Genomic DNA, 19145 nt, shown 5'->3' on the forward strand with positions numbered 1-19145 from the left:
CATTTCACTGCACTCGCTATGAAATTATATTTAGGAAAATTCTTTCTTTGTTCCCATACAATCGCAGGTTTTCAGGAATCAAATAAGGTCTTAGTTGGATCTCATCTTGCACTGCAATGCCTTATGTTTAGTGCTCACAGTTTATCAGCTAGGCTGCTTACAGCTCACCCAGGACACTGCTGCATGGCGTTTCTAAAGCCTTCAATACTCTGTATCAATTTATTTTTATTTGATTCAACTTTGTCAGCTTCGGGTGGCTAAACCGTATCTTTTTAAAAGTTTGTGTTTTTGTTGCAAATTTTCAACAATGCCTGCCTTTCTTCTCTTTATCTTTTAATGCCATTATAACTTCTAGAACCTTTGAAGTGTGAAAATATTGATGTTAGTGTGTTTGTGCATTTCTAATGTTCTCAAACATTGGAAATTTCATCAGACTCTTATTTTGTTTTTTTCTCAACATATACCAAGGTTCCTGAACATCTGAGACATACTCAATGCCCACCTACATTTTTGCATATATATTTAATACTGATGAACAAAATGCAATACACTCAGGGCCTCATTTAAGGTTTGATGGTTATGGGCCATCTGTCAAAAGTTGGCAGATTACCAACCCACCAACCTCTCGTATACCTCACCTCATTTATAGTGTGTCTCCACTTAAAAACATTTACATGTGACCTGTCCACCACAGGGCCACTGGCTAAAGAGCCTCAGTAGCCTTATCCGACTAAAATTGGGCTTACTGATGCTGTTTTCAAGCGTTCATGACCACCATGAGAGGTATGATGGTTACAAAGAGGGAAAATGCAAAACTTTTCGCCACAAACTGAAAGAAACTCCCAAAATATCAAACTGCTTTGTTATTTGGTTTTCAGTAGCAACCCCCGGCTTTGGCGAGTTGTTTCTAAAAAATGCCACAAAGACCACAATGTCATGGTGGCCCAGCTAGCATTGCCTTTTTACCTAACATGCCGTCAAACCTGGATGCAATTTCAATGCAACCAGAATGACAGGCAACACTATTACAGGTGGACATTGGCTGGACTGGCAAAGGTGGCACATCTCTTCCAGTACAGCTATACAGTCACAGGCCTGCAGTATGATAAATGAATTCCTTACATAGGTACCAAATGACAGTTTGCACTGTATTCTTCTCAAATGTAAAATGCAGCACGGATAAACTATGGGACTCATGCAGACCTCTATACCTTTCATCTTGATGGGTCCTCCAATCTAATATGCAATTGCCGGATTCAGTTCTGAAGAAAAGAGCAGAACAAATTTAAGGTGATGTCACACAATCTCAGCATATAAATCTACATTCACAAAGATGCTTCCACTATTGTTCATTGAACATCATTTTCGATTGCACTTTTAAATGTATACTAAATACACTAAAATCTAGAACAAAGATCCTTACTCAGGGAACGTCAAACTACTACATTTTCTAAAATCCTTGGTCTCCCATGAGCTACCTCACATTAAAAAATGAATATGGCGGCTGTACTTAGGACAAATGTCTGCTTTTGCATAAATTAATACCATAGTCAGATGAGTTAACCTAAACTATGCAGAGCTTTCAAAACCTCTTTGAAAAATTGCTAAGCACAAAAAACACACAACCAGGCTCTGCTTGAACGTTCAGAAATAGAGACATGTAGAAACAGGCTTGAAAGCTCTCCACTTGCTTCTAGTGGGATTGACAGTAAATTTAAAGATATTTGACAATCTTCAACGTCTTTTGGAGTAAAAGGCTCAGCTACTTATGAAATCGGGCTTCCCAGCTCAGAACCTTCACCCCACCAACCTGTATATTATCGAATAGCAGAGCTGCATACATCAAAATGCATGCACCCCTACAAAGCCCTCCAAAACACCGGACACTATCTGCCATCTTTAGCACAAGTATTATTTTTGTCAGAAAGTTCACACATTGCTCTATGGTCTCAACTACTTGTCTAAAACAAAACTGCGCCAGAGAGAGTATCGAATGTTTACATGCCCACTCTCCCAATCTCTTAGGTAACACTTTAGCAGATCAAAAAATAAATAGAGAGACACATGTGGATATCTGGGCATGGGAAGTTATGGTGCATTTTAGGCAGACACTTTCAGGTGTGAAACAAGGAGGGAGGATGGGGTCAACAGTCAATTTCTAGGTAAGTGTTTTTAAAATAAGTAAATCATCTACAATATTTGAATGAAGATATATGTCTTCATAAACTGGGTTAAGATTGATTAATTAGCATTCTGAAAGAGAAAGAGAAATGAAAGAGAATGCTCAAAATCTGTGGATTGAATGTAGACATGGAGATTTCATCTACAGATAGCGGTATCCAGGTATTCAGGCAGGAAGAGGAGCTTCCTTTAGGGATGAGAACTTTGATTATTCACAGATGAGTTTTAAAGATTTAAGGTTCATCCTTTCAGGAAGGAAGTCAGAAAATCTATAAAGCTAAAACAAATAATGGAAATTTTCTCATTTGCCTAAAATAAAACAGTGTACCTTTGGTATAGCTAACCATAGTTAGGCAGAATGATTGTGTGAGTATTAAATATAAGCATAAGCACATATATATGAATTAATGTTGGGCTGAAGGGGAAGCACTGTGAAATGTTACAAATTAGGATTTGAAAATCGGAGGGAAATGACACAGCAAAGCCTGCATACTGAAGGCCCAAACGATAGTATGCAAGTTGTGCCAATGCACTGTTTCTCATCTGAGTCTCAAAGAGAGAATGAAGAAAAACCGGGTGGAAGACAGCACCAAAGTTGGTGGAAAGATCCAACGAGAAGGCAATGCTGACTCCTATAATCAATCAATCAATCATGGCATTTGTAAAGTGCATTATATACCCACGAGGGTCTCAAAGTGCTGAGGGGGGGAGGGGGGGGGGGAGCTGCTACTGTTCGAAGAGCCAGGTCTTGAGAAGTCTTCTGAAGGTCAGAAGGTCTTCGGTCTGCTGCAGGCAGATGGGGAGGGTGTTCCATGTCTTGGCGGCGAAGTGGGAAAATGATCTGCCACCGGCAGTCACTCTTCGGATGCGGGGACGATGGCGAGGGCACTTTCTGTGTCATTCTGATATTGTCAAGCATCAAAGCAAGCATGGAAAAGGATGGAAGCCCACATTGGCAGCATTGAGGAAAGTAAGTTGCTATGGCAAAGAAAACATTTCAAATTGTCAGTGCTTTCTAAAATTCTCGTTTGCAGAGCGACAAGGAGATGACATGTGAAATCCACTGAATAGCAGGGTTAGCATTTGTGTTTTTTACTAAAGCAGGAACAATTAATTTCCAGGCGTTAGGAACAATGGAATTATTTATAGATGAATTATGAATCTGTTGATTCCTGAGTCACAATAGAAAGAGGGAGATTGAAGGCTGAAGGTAGTTACAGGTTAAGAGGTGACATGTTGATAGTAAGAAGTTTACTTTTAGTATCTGAGCAACAAAAGAGTTGTATGGACTTTTTAGAAGCTGTGAAAAGGCATTTCACTCATAATACAAAGACAGTGTTAAAGACAAAAAGGAAGAAGATACGGTGGATCAGTTTACTTATGATGTATTAAAGAACTTGTTTACAAATGCTGTCAAACTGGTATGACAGAGTTTCCACAGCCGAGATTAGCAATATTACTACACTAAATTCTGGGTAGTGATATTTTTCCACAAGGGTTGTGTTTTTGAAAGTGCTCCACTCGTGAGCTTTTATTCTTTGTTTTAAGATTTTCTGTCTGTTTTGGGAGAGTGGCAAAGAGCTATCATCTCATGCACTCGTATTGAAAGAATTCAATATCCAGTCATCCATCATGGTGGGGAGGACCAATCTGATGATCGCAGGAAATTGAATAGGCACAACAGGCGACATTGACTCGTGATTTTGAATGTTGAAGAATGTGTGATTACAGAGGGTACCTTGTCCTCCTGACCATGATGGTATAGTTACCCATAGTTAGGGTTTCACCAATGTTCAATTCATAACCCTTAGAGATGTAACAACATTCCATGACGAGGACTTTGATAGGAATTGCGCTTAGCCCAGAGGAAGGCCTTGGACCCATAGAGGAAGCCTACAGGTCAAAACATGTTGGCATAACCAAGGATGCTAAACTCACATAACTCATTGGGCATCTGCTTAGCTTTTTAAAAAAAATCTTGCCATGGGTACATTTAGTAAAATTATTTGGCAAACCATTAAGGCAATTTTAATATCTGGATCCCTTTGAATATCCAATGGCACTCTAGCAGGAACTCCCTGCAATTGGAAGTAGAGTCCGTCTTGGTACTATTGCCTCACCAAAACGGGATAAGATTACCTATGATGACACACCGCCAAAGAAAGGGTGATGTTTTCTTATCCAGAACTGCTGAATTCTTATCCAGAACTGCTGAATTCTCTAAGACTATGCTAGTTCCCGCCTGATGCATTTCACTGCACTCGCTATGAAATTATATTTAGGAAAATTCTTTCTTTGTTCCCATACAATCGCAGGTTTTCAGGAATCAAATAAGGTCTTAGTTGGATCTCATCTTGCACTGCAATGCCTTGTGTTTAGTGCTCACAGTTTATCAGCTAGGCTGCTTACAGCTCACCCAGGACACTGCTGCATGGCGTTTCTAAAGCCTTCAATGCTCTGTATCAATTTATTTTTATTTGATTCAACTTTGTTAGCTTCGGGTGGCCAAACCGTATCTTTTTAAAAGTTTGTGTTTCTGTTGCAAATTTTCAACAATGCCTGCCTTTCTTCTCTTTATCTTTTAATGCCATTATAACTTCTAGAACCTTTGAAGTGTGAAAATATTGATGTTAGTGTGTTTGTGCATTTCTAATGTTCTCAAACATTGGAAATTTCATCAGACCCTTCTTTTGTTTTTTTCTCAACATATACCAAGGTTCCTGAACATCTGAGACATACTCAATGCCCACCTACATTTTTGCATATATATTTCAAAACTGATGAACAAAATGCAATACACTTAGGGCCTCATTTAAGGTTTGATGGTTATGGGCCATCTGTCAAAAGTTGGCAGATGACCAACCCACCAACCTCTCGTATACCTCACCTCATTTATAGTGTGACTCCACTTAAAAAAAAAAAAAAAAAAAAGACATTTACATGTGACCTGTCCACCACAGGGCCACTGGCTAAAGAGCCTCAGTAGACTTATCCTACTAAAATTGGGAATACTGATGCTGTTTTCAAGTGTTCATGACCACCATGAGAGGTATGATGGTTACAAAGAGGGAAAATGCACAAATGTTCGCCACAAACTGAAAGAAACTCCCAATATATCAAACACCTTTGTTATTTGGTTTTCAGTAGCAACCCCCGGCTTTGGGGAGTTGTTTCTAAAAAATGCCACAAAGACCACAATGTCATGGTGGCCCACCTAGCATTGCCTTTTTACCTAACATGCCGTCAAACCTGGGTGCAATTTCAATGCAACCAGAATGACAGGCAACACTATTACAGGTGGACATTGGCTGGACTGGCAAAGGTGGCGCATCTTCCAGTACAGCTATACAGTCACAGGCCTGCAGTATGATAAATGAATTCCTTACATAAGTACCAAATGAAAGTTTGCACTGTATTCTTCTCAAATGTAAAATGCAGCACGGATAAACTATAGGACTCATGCAGAACTCTATACCTTTCATCTTGATTGGTCCTCCAATCTAATATGCAATTGCCGGATTCAGTTCTGAAGAAAAGAGCAGACGGAATTTAAGGTGATGTCACACAATGTCAGCATATAAATCTACATTCACAAAGATGCTTCCACTATTGTTCATTGAACAGCATTTTCGATTGCACTTTTAAATGTATACTAAATACACTACAATCTAGAACAAAGATCCTTACTCAGGGAACGTCAAACTACTACTGTACTTAGGACAAATGTCTGCTTTTGCATAAATTAATACCATAGTCAGATGAGTTAACCTAAACTATGCAGAGCTTTCAAAACCTCTTTGAAAAATTGCTAAGCATAAAAAACACACAACCAGGCTCTGCTTGAACGTTCAGAAATAGAGACATGTAGAAACAGCCTTGAAAGCTCTCCACTTGCTTCTAGTGGGATTGACAGTAAATTTAAAGATATTTGACAATCTTCAACGTCTTTTGGAGTAAAAGGTCCAGCTACTTATGAAATCGGGGTTCCCAGCTCAGAACCTTCATCCCACCAACCTGTATATTACAGAATAGCAGAGCTGCATACATCAAAGTGCATGCACCCCTTCAAAGCCCTCCAAAACACCGGACCTACATACCTCAACTACCTCCTCTCCTTCTACACATCCACCGGACATCTCTGCTCTGCCCAGCTTACCCTGGCCACTATCCCACGGATCCGCAAGACCTCGGCCAGAGGAAGATCCTTCCCTTACCTCACTGTGAAGACCTGGAACTCTCTACCTCTACATCTCAGGCAATCACCTTCACTGCCTCGATTCAGGAAGGACCTCAAGACCTGGCTCTTCGACTGAACTGCAGAACACCCCCCTCCACCCCACGTGCCTTGAGACCCTAACAGGCAATTTGCTGCGCTCTATAAGAACCCTGATTGATGATAACTATGGAAGATGATTCCTTTGCATCCAGGCCCCAGATTATGGACTGTCTTAATCTCAAGCCTAAGGGCAGAGCATAACCACCTCCAATTCAGAAAACTCTTGAAGAGAAAACACTTTAGGTTGGTGATTGACTGAATACTGGTGGTGACATGGGCTGCAACAGGGGAATGCCAGATGAAGGTCCCCCTCTCACACCCAGACTCTAACTTCCCTCACCTTCTATCCAATTGTGTCCGTGAATATATACCTTTCCCCATTCCTGTTAGAATCGCGCCACCCATTTTTAGGCATGGGGTGTGCTCTTTTTGCCCTTCCCCTGTCCCGAGAAAGGCCAAACAGATTTTTATATTGAACTTCAAGGACCCGAATCCCAGTCTGTGGGCATCATATTAGCTACAGGAGTAAAACTGTTAGTTTCCTGACAAACCAAACAGATTATGAGTTTATAATCACATTTTTCAAGGACTGACAAAATAGCCATACTTTTTTCAGCTTTATTTCATGGATTCTTTTTCTTTAATACTCCATTTATGCTACAGCAAAAAAACTCACTCAGAAGACAGGGGCATTAGGGGTTTTCCACTGGGCGACCTTGCATTCGGAATTCTTACTTCCCAAAATTCCACTAAAGGATTTTGGGTCCATCCTATACCCCATCTCTGCTTGACCAACGTGCACCTAACACTACAATATCAACCTTGACGAACTATGATTTTTTGGGGGGCAGTTTGTTCTCCAGATTTAGCAAGTGTGGTGCTGCTAAACTATTTACCCACTTGAAGTGCGAATCTTCAACAGTCTCGTTTGCCGACCTTGTGACTGGGTTAAGAAACCCATCTTGTCCCAGAACACAAAATAAAGGTGGTCAGTTATTCAATGGGATTTGTGGGAGAAAGTAAAGTAGAAATACACAAATATAGTGGCAGGACTTCTGAATGAGTGCCAACTGTACACTTTGAAAGCTAAAAAACAAGCATAAAAGGTACGCATCACGTTGTAAGAACTGTTCATGGATTACTACTACACGATTCGTTTTTGAAGTGCATTATACTGTACTCACACTCTGGCGATTCGAACAACGTACAAATGCCGGAATCCGCCTCTGGAGTTGAGCTTCGCCTTCTCTCCCCATAGAAGCCTGAACGGTTCCCGCCATAGAAGTCTGGACGATTCCCTCCTACAGGAGTGCGCGAGAGGAGAAGCAAGGGTTACTTGCAGGCGAGACTGTTATTTAATACATGCCATGTTCTGCCCAGAGGACACTGTTGTTGATTCTTAGAATGGCTCTAATAATTCCGTAAGAAAAGTATAACAAGTGACAGCCTTTTAAATGTTTTCGTCACATATATTAACACACCACCAATCCTCGTATTTTGCGTTTAATAGTCACACATCTTTTAAAGAACTTCAATTTTTCAGTTTAGCAAAAACTACATAGTAGGCGCACAACGTGACATTCACTCTTCCCATTTGCCCAAGAACTCTCAGAAACAGAGCGTGTTGTTCATGGCGTAGCCTTTTTATTCACGAAACAGGTAATTCACCAGTGACCAACACGAGAGTAACAGTATCCCTTTTGGATATAAAATTATCAAAGCATCACTCTTTTGCGGTATTAACTTGACGAAGGCTGCCAGGCAATTAGGCACGACATTACACTTGAACTTGAGCTTGGCCGTACACTTTAGTGGCCTTGGCCTGTCAAAGGCAGTAAGGAAGATATGCACCACATTACATTTGAACACTTGAACTTGGCCATACACTTGAACTTGGCCGTCTCGGCCCACCAAGCCCCCCCTCTGCTGTGCACATTGTGCCAGCAGGCCCCAACGCGCTACAGTGAACAGTTGCACTACTTGTAAACCAGGGCCCCGCATGGCACACTGGCATGCCCACCGGGGTACCTGCACTCAGGCAGCCTCCCCAGGGTTCACCTCAGTCCATACGTTGTGGGTTAGGGCAGAAGAGTCCGGTACCACCAGCAGGCCAGTCCCCCCTTCCGCCTACCCTCTGCACACGTGGCTCCTACCCCTTTCTGGGGGCCATCCAGTTGTTGAACCGCCATTGTTGTGCTTGCTTGTTGTTAACTGTCACCGTTCCGCCCTCGCTCTCTTGCCGGGTGGGTGGGTGGTTGAGGATGTGCCCCTGCAGCTTGCCGGAGGTACAAATGGAAAAAGAGGCTGAAGATCGCAGGGCACGGATTTAAATAACCTTCCAGCGCACCCCGATGACGTCACCTCATTCAGCCCCCTTTTCGGCCCTGGGGAAGGTCCAGTCCCGTGGCGCTACTAAGGGTGCCCCTCCTCTAGGCGCGGGGGGCACCTGTCATAGTAGGCGCACAACGTGACATTCACTCTTGCCATTTGCCCAAGAACTCTCAGAAACAGAGCGTGTTGTTCATGGCGTAGCCTTTTTATTCACGAAACAGGTAATTCACCAGTGACCAACACAAGAGTAACAGTATCCCTTTTGGATATAAAATTATCAAAGCATCACTCTTTAGCGGTATTAACTTGATGAAGCCTGCCAGGCAATTAGGCACGACATTACACTTGAACTTGAGCTTGGCCGTACACTTTAGTGGCCTTGGCCTGTCAAAGGCAGTAAAGAAGATATGCACCACATTACATTTGAACTCTTGAACTTGGCCATACACTTGAACTTGGCCCAAGCCCCCAATCTGCTGTGCACATTGTGCCAGCAGGCCCCAACGCGCTACAGCGAACAGTTGCACTACTTGTAAACCAGGGCCCCGCATGGCACACTGGCATGCCCACCGGGGTACCTGCACTCAGGCAGCCTCCCCAGGGTTCACCTCAGTCCATACGTTGTGGGTTAGGGCAGAAGAGTCCGGGACCACCAGCAGGCCAGTCCCCCCTTCCGCCTACCCTCTGCACACGTGGCTCCTACCCCTTTCTGGGGGCCATCCAGTTGTTGAACCGCCACAGGGCGAGAAGCTCCCTGGCGCGCTCGCCCTCCCCCCGCGCTAACTGTGCTCCCAAATGGCCCCTAGTATTGTTTGTATGAGCCACTGCCCGTCTACCAAAATTATGCCCTCCATCCTGATTCCACCTCTCCCTTTTGTTATCTGGGCCGTCCTGTGATACATTACCTGCCCCCTTTCAGTGGCCATCGAGTTGTGAAGACCCTAGTTTACACCATCTTCTGTTTCCCCTGAATTAATCCATGTCCCCCTGCCAGGAACCTGTCACCAGCTGTATTTCCACCACCGTTATCCTAAAGGGAACTACTACCCCAGGCCCTCCATAAAATTTCCGCCCGTACGGGTGCCTAGATGCTAGCGCAACCCAATTAGACTCCCCTGGTCTACTGGGACAGCGGAGGAAGTGTTGGACCCGCTGCCTTCCTCTTACTGGTCGCCTGTATCACTTTCTTCCCCAGCTTGTCCATGGCCTTAACCAGAACCCCCTTAACTTATACTGCCTGCGTTATCCTACCGACCACATATAGAAACTTCCCTTCAGACCATCGGTCATTGAGCGGTGGCGTAATAACGCACCCTCTTACAGCCTTGTGATAATTTACCAGGCCCAAGAATGCGTTAGATAAATATCTTGCCAACTAACCTCAGTAGCTGGCACATTGTCCAGAAGCCTCTCTTAATGCCCACCGAGTTGGGAAGGCCCAACACTATCTCCCGTTTTTACTTTATGACATCCACCTCCCTCCCCAAGGAAACTAGTCCCTTAGTGCCTCCAATAGCAATTCTGCCCACCAGGATGCCTGCAACCTTAGTGCAACCCTAAGTGTACTCTCCCGAGCCTCTCCGGTATGCCTCTTTGGTATGTCCATGAAGTCCAGGACCCCCAGCAGCTCCGAACTCTGTCACCAGCCAGGTGACGTCCGGGACCACCGGCAGGTCAGTCCCTTCTGTCGCCAGCCAGATGCCCCAGAAGCTAAGTCCCGGCTGATGACAGCCTTAGGCAACTTCACCAGAACCTCTGGGAATCCCTATGACCCACAGCATGTGTGGATGCCTGTGTTGTGACCCATCTCCCCGCAGCCTCAATCCCGAAGAAGAACTACTTCCCCATACCGTTACCTGCTGACATCAGTCATAGTTAACTTACCAACCAGGCACCTCCTTGTGCCTAGAAATCACTCAGCTATGCTACATATTTTGTGTCCATCAAAAGACCCTCTTGAGCCGGACTTACACTGGCCTGGACTCCTGCACTGCCACCCTCTGAGCTATTGCTCCACCTACTGACAAGGCTGCTCCCTTTGTGAGAGGTGTTGCTTTGCCCCTTACTGTTAGGACCTGTGGTTATAGGCCGCCACAGGGGTATAAAAGGCTGGTTTTGCTTCGCCCCTTACTGTTAAGACCTGTGGTTACAGGCTGCCACAGGGGTATACATGGCTGGGTTACCATGATAATATAGCACCTGCCGGGTAATTACCCTGTGCCCGAGGTGAAGTTTGTAAATTGTACTCCATCACCACCTTTACCAGGGAGCCTCCGGTTACCGTATCCTCTGCTATGTGCCTCTTTATTATAAATCCTCCCACGCCAGCATGGCCAACACTATGTGAAGATGGCGTTGCCCTTGGTCGAGGGAAGCAGCGGCTGGATGATTTAATATATTGCCTGGTAACTAGCCAGACCCGGTAGCCCACGCAACAATACTCACCGTTCAGCCCCAAACTGACTACTACCCTAACGGTTATTATGTCCCTTGCAAAAGACCCCCTTCGTGAAAGGAATAAATAATGTTCCATATCGGCACAAACTGGTGATTGTAAACTTGGGTTTTGGAAGGGGTCCTCCTGCAACAAAGCCTTGAGAATGATTTTGCACTGTCTCCTCACACTTATTGGCATCACCGTGTAAACATAACAAGAAACTACATCCATGCCAGAATTGGTTCCCCCGCACTAGCGGCTCAAGGGTAATTGTAAGCAGACAAAATTTCATCTGTTTCCTGACTTCTTAGCAGCACCATGAGCACTTGATGAGACGTTCTCCATCCAGGCCAAGGCTGATTCCCCCTATACTATCACACCAGCCATATGATTATGTTGGCAAGACAGAGTTTATGTCCCTTGTGCTGAACTGACCATAACGTTTCACAGATAACTGGAAGAAGGTAAAAGTTTTGAACTGTTAAACCATTTTTTATTTTTTTTTATTTTAGTATATGGTCTGGTACGCCCCTAGGGCTACAGCCATATTTGTGCTTAATTTATTGAGAATTGTTGATCTTTGAATGTTTACCTGGCTCTAACCTCATAAAGAGATTAGTAGAGTATATTTAGAAATAAATACATATATATTTGATATATATACCTGTGTGGTGTCTTTTCATTTGGTAATTCAAGAGATTATAAGGTAAAACAAGCTGCTTTACATTCCTCAGAGACTTAGCCACCAGGACCATTATGGCTGGCAATTTTAACCGTACCATGTTACCCCCAGGAAACTTGGTTATTGCCACTGACGGGAGTATTGGGACCAAACGTACTAAAAGTGACTGAGACCAATGGCTGATTTCCTTATTGCTGGTAACATAAAAACGGAAATAAGTATGTGCTGCCTTTACCATAACAGCATTGTCCGGTTTTAGATCTACAGAGTTCCTACTGGACTACATAACCATACTGGAGTTGGTGTAATGGGAGCTAGCCCGAATACGCAAAGTTCTGCTCAGCTGTGCCTGCAAGAGCATATTCTAACGTGTACCTTATCAATGAGGGAAAGCAGTGCACAAATCCTGCTGTTTAGAGAACTTGTACATGCATTGTACCAGGTGACCTATAGCAGAGCAACATAATGCCGCACATAGGGGCGCCTGGCTCGGAACGTTTAGAATGTTTCACACAGCAAACGCTCGGCCTATCGTCCTATTTAACATAAGCCCCATAACTAATACCCCACTACAGCAAAAGCGTGTGGATTGAGGTACACATCCGGCGCCTATTGAAACTGGGCTGGATTAGCTCCCAGTATTTCCATGTGCAGCCCCTATCCCACTGTCTCACTGCAATGTAACGAGAGTGGTAATAAGCGTACGCCCACCCAGAAGCAATGCTCACTACTAGCGTGCAGTTGCTGTGCGCAGCGGTGTGCTTCCGCGCCATTTGGCATGAATTGTACACCCACACAGTAAGAATACCCACTATTAGCATGCGGCAGCTGTACGCATCGGTGTGTTTCTGCGCCATTTGGCATGAATTATACACCCCCCCAGAAAGAATGCCCGCTACTAGGGTGCGGTTGCTGTACGCGACGGTGTGTTTCTGCACCATCTGCCATGAATTGTCCACCTTTGTGCAAGGAGGCACAGCATACTTCAGCATAGCCCAGGCCTGAAAACACACTTGCACGTGGTAGGAATGCAAGTCAAGTCCCACTTACAACCAATGTTGTATTTGAGAACAAATCCCACCAACATCGTAACTGGGGCTTCCGGGGCAACGACCCCCTAAACATTACAACGCATTCGTATTCAAGAAAATAAAATAATATTCGTAACTGTCGCCTGGAGGGCAAAGATCACCCCATAATTAGGATGTGCAAGGCCACAGCCCTTCCCATAACATGCATTTAAAACAGTGTAGTTGTGATAACACATTGAGATAAAATAGCGCTCTTATGACGCAAGTCTAACAATTGCTCTTTTATGATCCAGGCCATAATCTCAACTGCATTTGCACCAATGCCCTTGAGGTTATACAGTAATCTCATCAGTAAATGAAATACGTTCCCCTGAGCCAGTAACCGAAGCTACAAACAATACCTTAACTCCTTGACACCTTCTTCCAAGGAAAAATGTTCCGTAACTGACAAACACGTGTGTGACACAGTAATTTCATCAGTAAATGAATTATGTTCCACAGATACATTAGCCGAATTTACAACAATACCTTAACTCCTTGACACCTTCTTCCAAGGAAAAATGTTCCGTAACTGAAAAAACGGTGAAACAGCAGGTATTTAACAACTGCGACTACCATGCTAATAATACGCTTTAAGTCGCGTCTTGGAGTTTGAAATCTCTAATCCGTATTAGCACACATTGCTGTATTTGCCCACGATACCTTACATATGATTTATCTGTGTTCCTCTAAGGCCGACGCATGGGGAATGAGGGCGCCTGCCTGACCTTGTCTCTGCTAACTGAACACATTGATTCGCCCATTTTGCTGGACGAAACCGGGTTCCTCCGGGTTGAAATCGACCACCTTATCAATGGAGCCCCACCCCCTGCACATACGGGCAACGCCTCTCCCCGCAAGGCAGCTGCCCCAAATAACACCGATCCCGATATCAAGTATCCAAGCTGTATTACCTTTCGATAAATAGCGACGGCACTGTTAAATACATTAAATATATTTTTAAATACTGGCCTATTACTTGATCTTGTTCTCGCCCCACGCTGCCGCTCAACCTGGATCTCCCTGACCAAAGGCGACCGCTCTGATAATTGAACCTCACTCTAATACAGGCTCAACCTCATACTCGCGGCTTCTAATCTCAGCTACCGCTTGACCAGAGACCCTGCTCCCGCTCGTGATAACTATGCCTAACAACCTTTATTACCCACCCGCGCCACACTGCCATCCCGACTCTACATGTGTGGCTGCACTCTCAGGTAAATTAACCCCATATAGCGGGATGAACCTAGGCTCCTCTGGGTTGAAATCAACCGCCCCTATCAATGGAGCCCAACCCCCTGCTAATACGGGCACCGCCCCTCACCCGCAACGCAGCTGCGCCAAATAACACCGCTCTCAATAATAGACTCAAATCTGCATTACCTTTTGGTGATACCAACGGCCCTATTAACTATAGTAGATACATTGTAAAATACTGGCTTATTAAATGATGTTGTTCCCGCCCACGCTGCCGCTCGAACCTGGGACTCCCGGACCAAATGCGACCGCTCTAACAATTATACCACACACTCATACAGGCTTGAGCTCATACCCGCGTCTTCTAATATCACCTACCGCATGACCGCCACACTGCCATGCCCAAAGTTACATGTTACCATATACCACCGCGCCCCTCGACAATAAAGGGAGCATCCCCTCGCATATAGTGGCGAAATGCCTCACACTACAACCGAGCACGGCCCTCGAAAGGAAATACACAAGAAAAACAAAGGCGCGCCCCACCGCATATGGCACTGAGACGCCTCGCACTCTAAAAGGGAATATTTATTCAAATACATGATCGTCAAACTATCCTAAAACTACGCCTAGGGCCCCCTCAAACTTCCTGTGCCACACTCGGCACACCGCCGACTCGAACTCTCTCCGCGTTGACGATGTGCCCCTGCAGCTTGCCGGAGGTTCAAAGGGACAAAGAGGCTGAAGATCGCAGGGCGCGGATTTAAATAACCTTCCAGCGCACCCCGATGACGTCACCTCATTCAGCCCCCTTTTCGGCCTTGGGGAAGGTCCAGTCCCGTGGCGCTACTAAGGGCGCCCCTCCTCTAGGCACGGGGGGCGCCTGTCAGTGTGCCAACAAAAGTTCGGAGAGGATCTACTTGTAACTTTAAATATCATTTATGGGGTCTCGCCACAGACAGCTTAGACGTCTGTCACTAACAGTACTGCTAACAATATAGTAACATATAGTCACAGCAGGCTATGGATCTAACACTTCCTCATGACTGGCTGGTATTCTTGTCTTTTTCGATTCGATTCTCCTAATTTGGGGGCTCATTACGATGGCCTGATGTCCGCCCATCATCGTTGCGGTGCTGGGACCTCCCGTCAGACGTGCGGCGGTCCCACTACACATAGTAGGAAGCACCCGCCATACTGGTGGGCATATCCCAGGCCCTTAACATTGCAGACAGTGTTGCTGGATGCAGCACCGTTCGCAATGTCAAATTGGCATGCACTGCATTTCCCTGCACTGCGTGGCAGGCACCACGTGTGCCTGCCACGCAGGGCTGGGAAATGCAGGGGGGCATGGTACCCCCCAGTGCAGCAACACTCCCCCAAACAAGGGGGGCCCGCAACAGGCCCCCAAACCCAATCCCCGCCAGCCACCATGGAAATGCCTTTTCCCACCCACATCCTAATTTGGTGGACGGTGCCTGCTAGGCACTGCCTCCATTTTAGGAGCCCTGCACCATTCGCCAGGCAATCGGTACGATTTCCTTTGGCGGTGACGGGGCGGACGGACTTTGCGTCCGCCGCGTTACCCACCGCAATCTTAATTGGGCGGTTGGCAATACGCTTGGTGATGGCAGAAGGACCGCCACTGCCGGTCGTGCCGTCCTTCCGCCATCCTAATGACCCCCTTGGGCTTTTTTCTCCCTAGTTCTTATGTTTGACTCGCCCCTGTAGCATTTAAGTGTTCCCCTGCATTTTTATTGGTTGAGTGCATCCTTCACTATTGTCAAGGATTTTTTTTTTCTTTAGGAGTTTTTTTCCGCCATTTCAGCTTTAGCACTCGATCGGGCTGCATTTCCTTTCCTATCTATCTCCATCTCGTAATTTTTCTATTACTGGCTATTGTTTCTGCACAGGACAGTGTAATGACATCAGTAATATGACAACCAAAGTTCCATCTGGGAAATGTAAATATGGTAGTTGTGAAGAAAAGCGGTGTATTATAAGGTGTGGCTGTGCGGCCTCACCGTGTAATAAACTCACAAACGCATCTTGGGTTCAGTCAGGCTCATTTGTAAAACCTTAGCTCAACCCTGGGTATCTGTTGCTTGGAGCACTCAGGCTTTAAGAAATAAACTAGTACAAAGCATTTTAAATTACCTAAACAATTGAATAAGAAATAAACGTGACACAAACAAAATCCGACACTGATTTCTAACAATAGATCTTAGTTTTATAGATTTTTAGACACCAAAATGAACAAAATTCACAAGAGTGTTCCGAGGAGATGAGTTTTTAAGTAAATCATAAATCACAGCTTCTCACTCAAAATGTAAACAAGCATTGGCAACTACTGCGGTTAGCAGTTACTTTGAAAACTTTTTATAAAGTTGTGTTTGGGTACTCTGGAGCGTTTTAGTTGACCAACTCCAACAGGTAGCAAGTCAGAGGGGCCAAAAGAAAGGCCTAGCAGGACAGTTACCTGACAGTCAAAGTAATATGCAGTCCAGTTCCAGGCTCTATGGGAAAACTCTCTGCAAGTGTATGTACATAGGAATGACCTCAAGAAATACTCGACTGAGAATTGTCGAACACCGCAGCACCATTAGATTCCAGCACACTAACACTAAAATGACATTTATCTTTTTAGAAAAAGGACACTGCAAGAACAACATGAGATGGGCGTTAATTGGAAAATTTACTACATTAGTGAACATGCCCAAACTCCTATTCCAACGCGAGCAGAGATGGGTCTAGAGAATGAAGACCCACAAGTCTGGTTTGAATGGTGACATACATTTGAACGAGGTAAACTCTGTATAAAATTATCAGATGATATCAGTATACTAACTCTGACGGATGAATACAAGATCTGCTCTGCCACACATGGTAAATTGGTGAGCGAATACCAGATCGTAACTTCTGTTGTACCCCCTATTAACAAAAGTTGAAATTCAACTGTAAATTTCCAACTGAGAATGCATTAACAAATGCCCCAAGAATACTTGACATAAATAATGATTATTGAATAAGAGCCCCAGAAAAAGGGAGCACTAACTATGTTAATGTATGACTTCTGTAACTCCGAAAATAAAGAAGACTCACAATGCATTTCCATATAAAGAGAGGGCATAACAATGTGAAAGGCCAAGAGTCGGGGACAGAGCTCAGGAGGAAATAGTTCTTACCGGTGGTAAAGTACACTTGGAGTGGTAGGCATTGAATGAACTTTCCCACGATTACCAGGTAACATGGCTATGGGGCATATACTAATCATCAGATACTATCCCAACCTCTCTTCTAAAAAGTGATAACCACCGATTTAGTTTGCAGTGAAGCACAGCAAATGCAATCCTATAATCTCTATGTATGTGTGTAGGCATGATGTTTTGTTTCCACATAGACCAAACACACATTGGTTAATATATGCAATACTGCATCGAGTAAGGAATGCATTCTATATTCTATATTTGCCACCACATGAACGACAAAAATTGTGAAATACCAGTCCTCTCTCTTGTGTATAGCACGCTCTCATTTCTTTCAATACAGGCATTAGGTACCTCAATAGGAAACTCAGGCATGTAGGCCTGGGTTGCATGTTTAATGTTAAATGCGTTTATGTTTACCGTGACACTGACCCAATAGGACTTGACTTTTGGAAATTAATAATATGGGGCCTCTACATATAAGTCTTGACGAAAGCTCCGGACCCATAGTGGCCTAACCACGAAGGGATGAAACATGTTGACTTATTATTAGGATGTAGTAATACGTCAAATTTTTGTTGACACCCACACAATATCTGCTTTTAACCATACCAGAGACACCATAATAAAGGGCTACTTCGGTGACCTCAAGGTATGTTTATCTACATCACTGTAGACCCCTTCACAATACATATCAAATGTGCTCCCTGTTTTTTAGGGACCAGGATGAGACCTAGTGATGAAGCATGACACCAATAGGATGTGTGAGGGTCCAATGACAATAACACAGTGTAGTTGGTACCAGATGTGTTCCTCAGTGGGTGAACTCACTGGGTGTAAATGGTTGTAGGATACCTTTAATGTGATAGCAAGTCAGAGGGACCAGTAAGACTTAGCAGAACAGTTACCTGACAGCAAAACCAGCCTACAGTCAAGTGCCAGGCTATATTGTGCCTGTGCCCTGTCAGTGACCTGGCCAAAGAGGGCATGAAAGATCTGAAACTGGATCATAAAGTCAAAGCTGTTTGGAATTGGGGCCCCCAAAATATGTTTGGCCCAGGACCCTCAAAATCCTTAAGATGTCCCTATTAGGATGGAAAAGTCCTCTGCATGGTAAGAGTACCGCTTCCCTTAGTGCCCAAATGTACAGTTGTCCGGATCACTAATGCTGATTTTTTTGTCCTAGGCAAACACAGGTAATGCCATGACATAGGCCTGTCTCATGGATTGTGGTCTTGTTGTACCAAGAGGGGCGTCCAAAGAGCTGCCCACATAGTGGTGGAAGGCTACTGCATTCACCAAAAGAGAAGCTTATAAAAAAGCCTTAGCGCTTTACCATGGCAGCATCAAAAAAGCATGCAAGGCATACATCGCACTGCAACTTGGACAGGCTGGGAACTCCTCCAAAGAGCTATAAAAAGTCCTAAATCCTTCATTAACCCGCATGATTGCTCAACAGATACCCTACCTTCACAAGCTTTATGTGATGCGCTGCATACCACTTTGAAGAAAAAATTTATCTGATCTACAATAACTTACCTAGACTGGTGGATCTAATGGGCTTATAATCCAACTTCTCTCTCTCTTATGCTACAAGCACTTGTATTTTAGAAAATGTTGTACCTCTTAGGCCAGACTCTGTTTGTAAAGCTTTGAAGGCAGCAAAATCAGGGTCTCCTCTAGACATTGTCCCAGCTAAGATATTAGCTACTCTGCCTAATCAGCTCGCTCCGGTCATCTGTTAGCTATTAAATCTTTTGATAAA

General features: G+C 44.4%; 1 protein-coding gene across 8 annotated transcripts in view; it reads right to left on the reverse strand.

The window, feature by feature from the left end:
* Positions 1-19145, reverse strand: part of LOC146861800 (uncharacterized) — a 1595865-nt gene that overhangs the window by 45286 nt on the left and 1531434 nt on the right. For 7 of the 8 annotated variants that reach the window (XR_014978338.1, XR_014978334.1, XR_014978336.1 and 4 more), the window contains 3 exons: positions 7642-7758; positions 5657-5707; positions 1212-1262 (listed from right to left, as the gene is read on the reverse strand). Coding sequence is in view for 1 of the 8 variants with exons in the window: in XM_085643197.1 (XP_085499323.1) it covers positions 5706-5707; positions 7642-7758 (119 nt within the window). In the remaining 7 variants the exon portion in view is untranslated. The remainder of the gene's footprint in view (positions 1-1211; positions 1263-5656; positions 5708-7641; positions 7759-19145) is intronic. The other variant, XM_085643197.1, reaches the window with a different exon arrangement.

The sequence above is a fragment of the Triturus cristatus genome, chromosome 2_2, assembly GCF_964204655.1.
Source record: "Triturus cristatus chromosome 2_2, aTriCri1.1, whole genome shotgun sequence".
In the NCBI taxonomy this organism is placed as follows: Eukaryota; Metazoa; Chordata; class Amphibia; order Caudata; family Salamandridae; genus Triturus; species Triturus cristatus.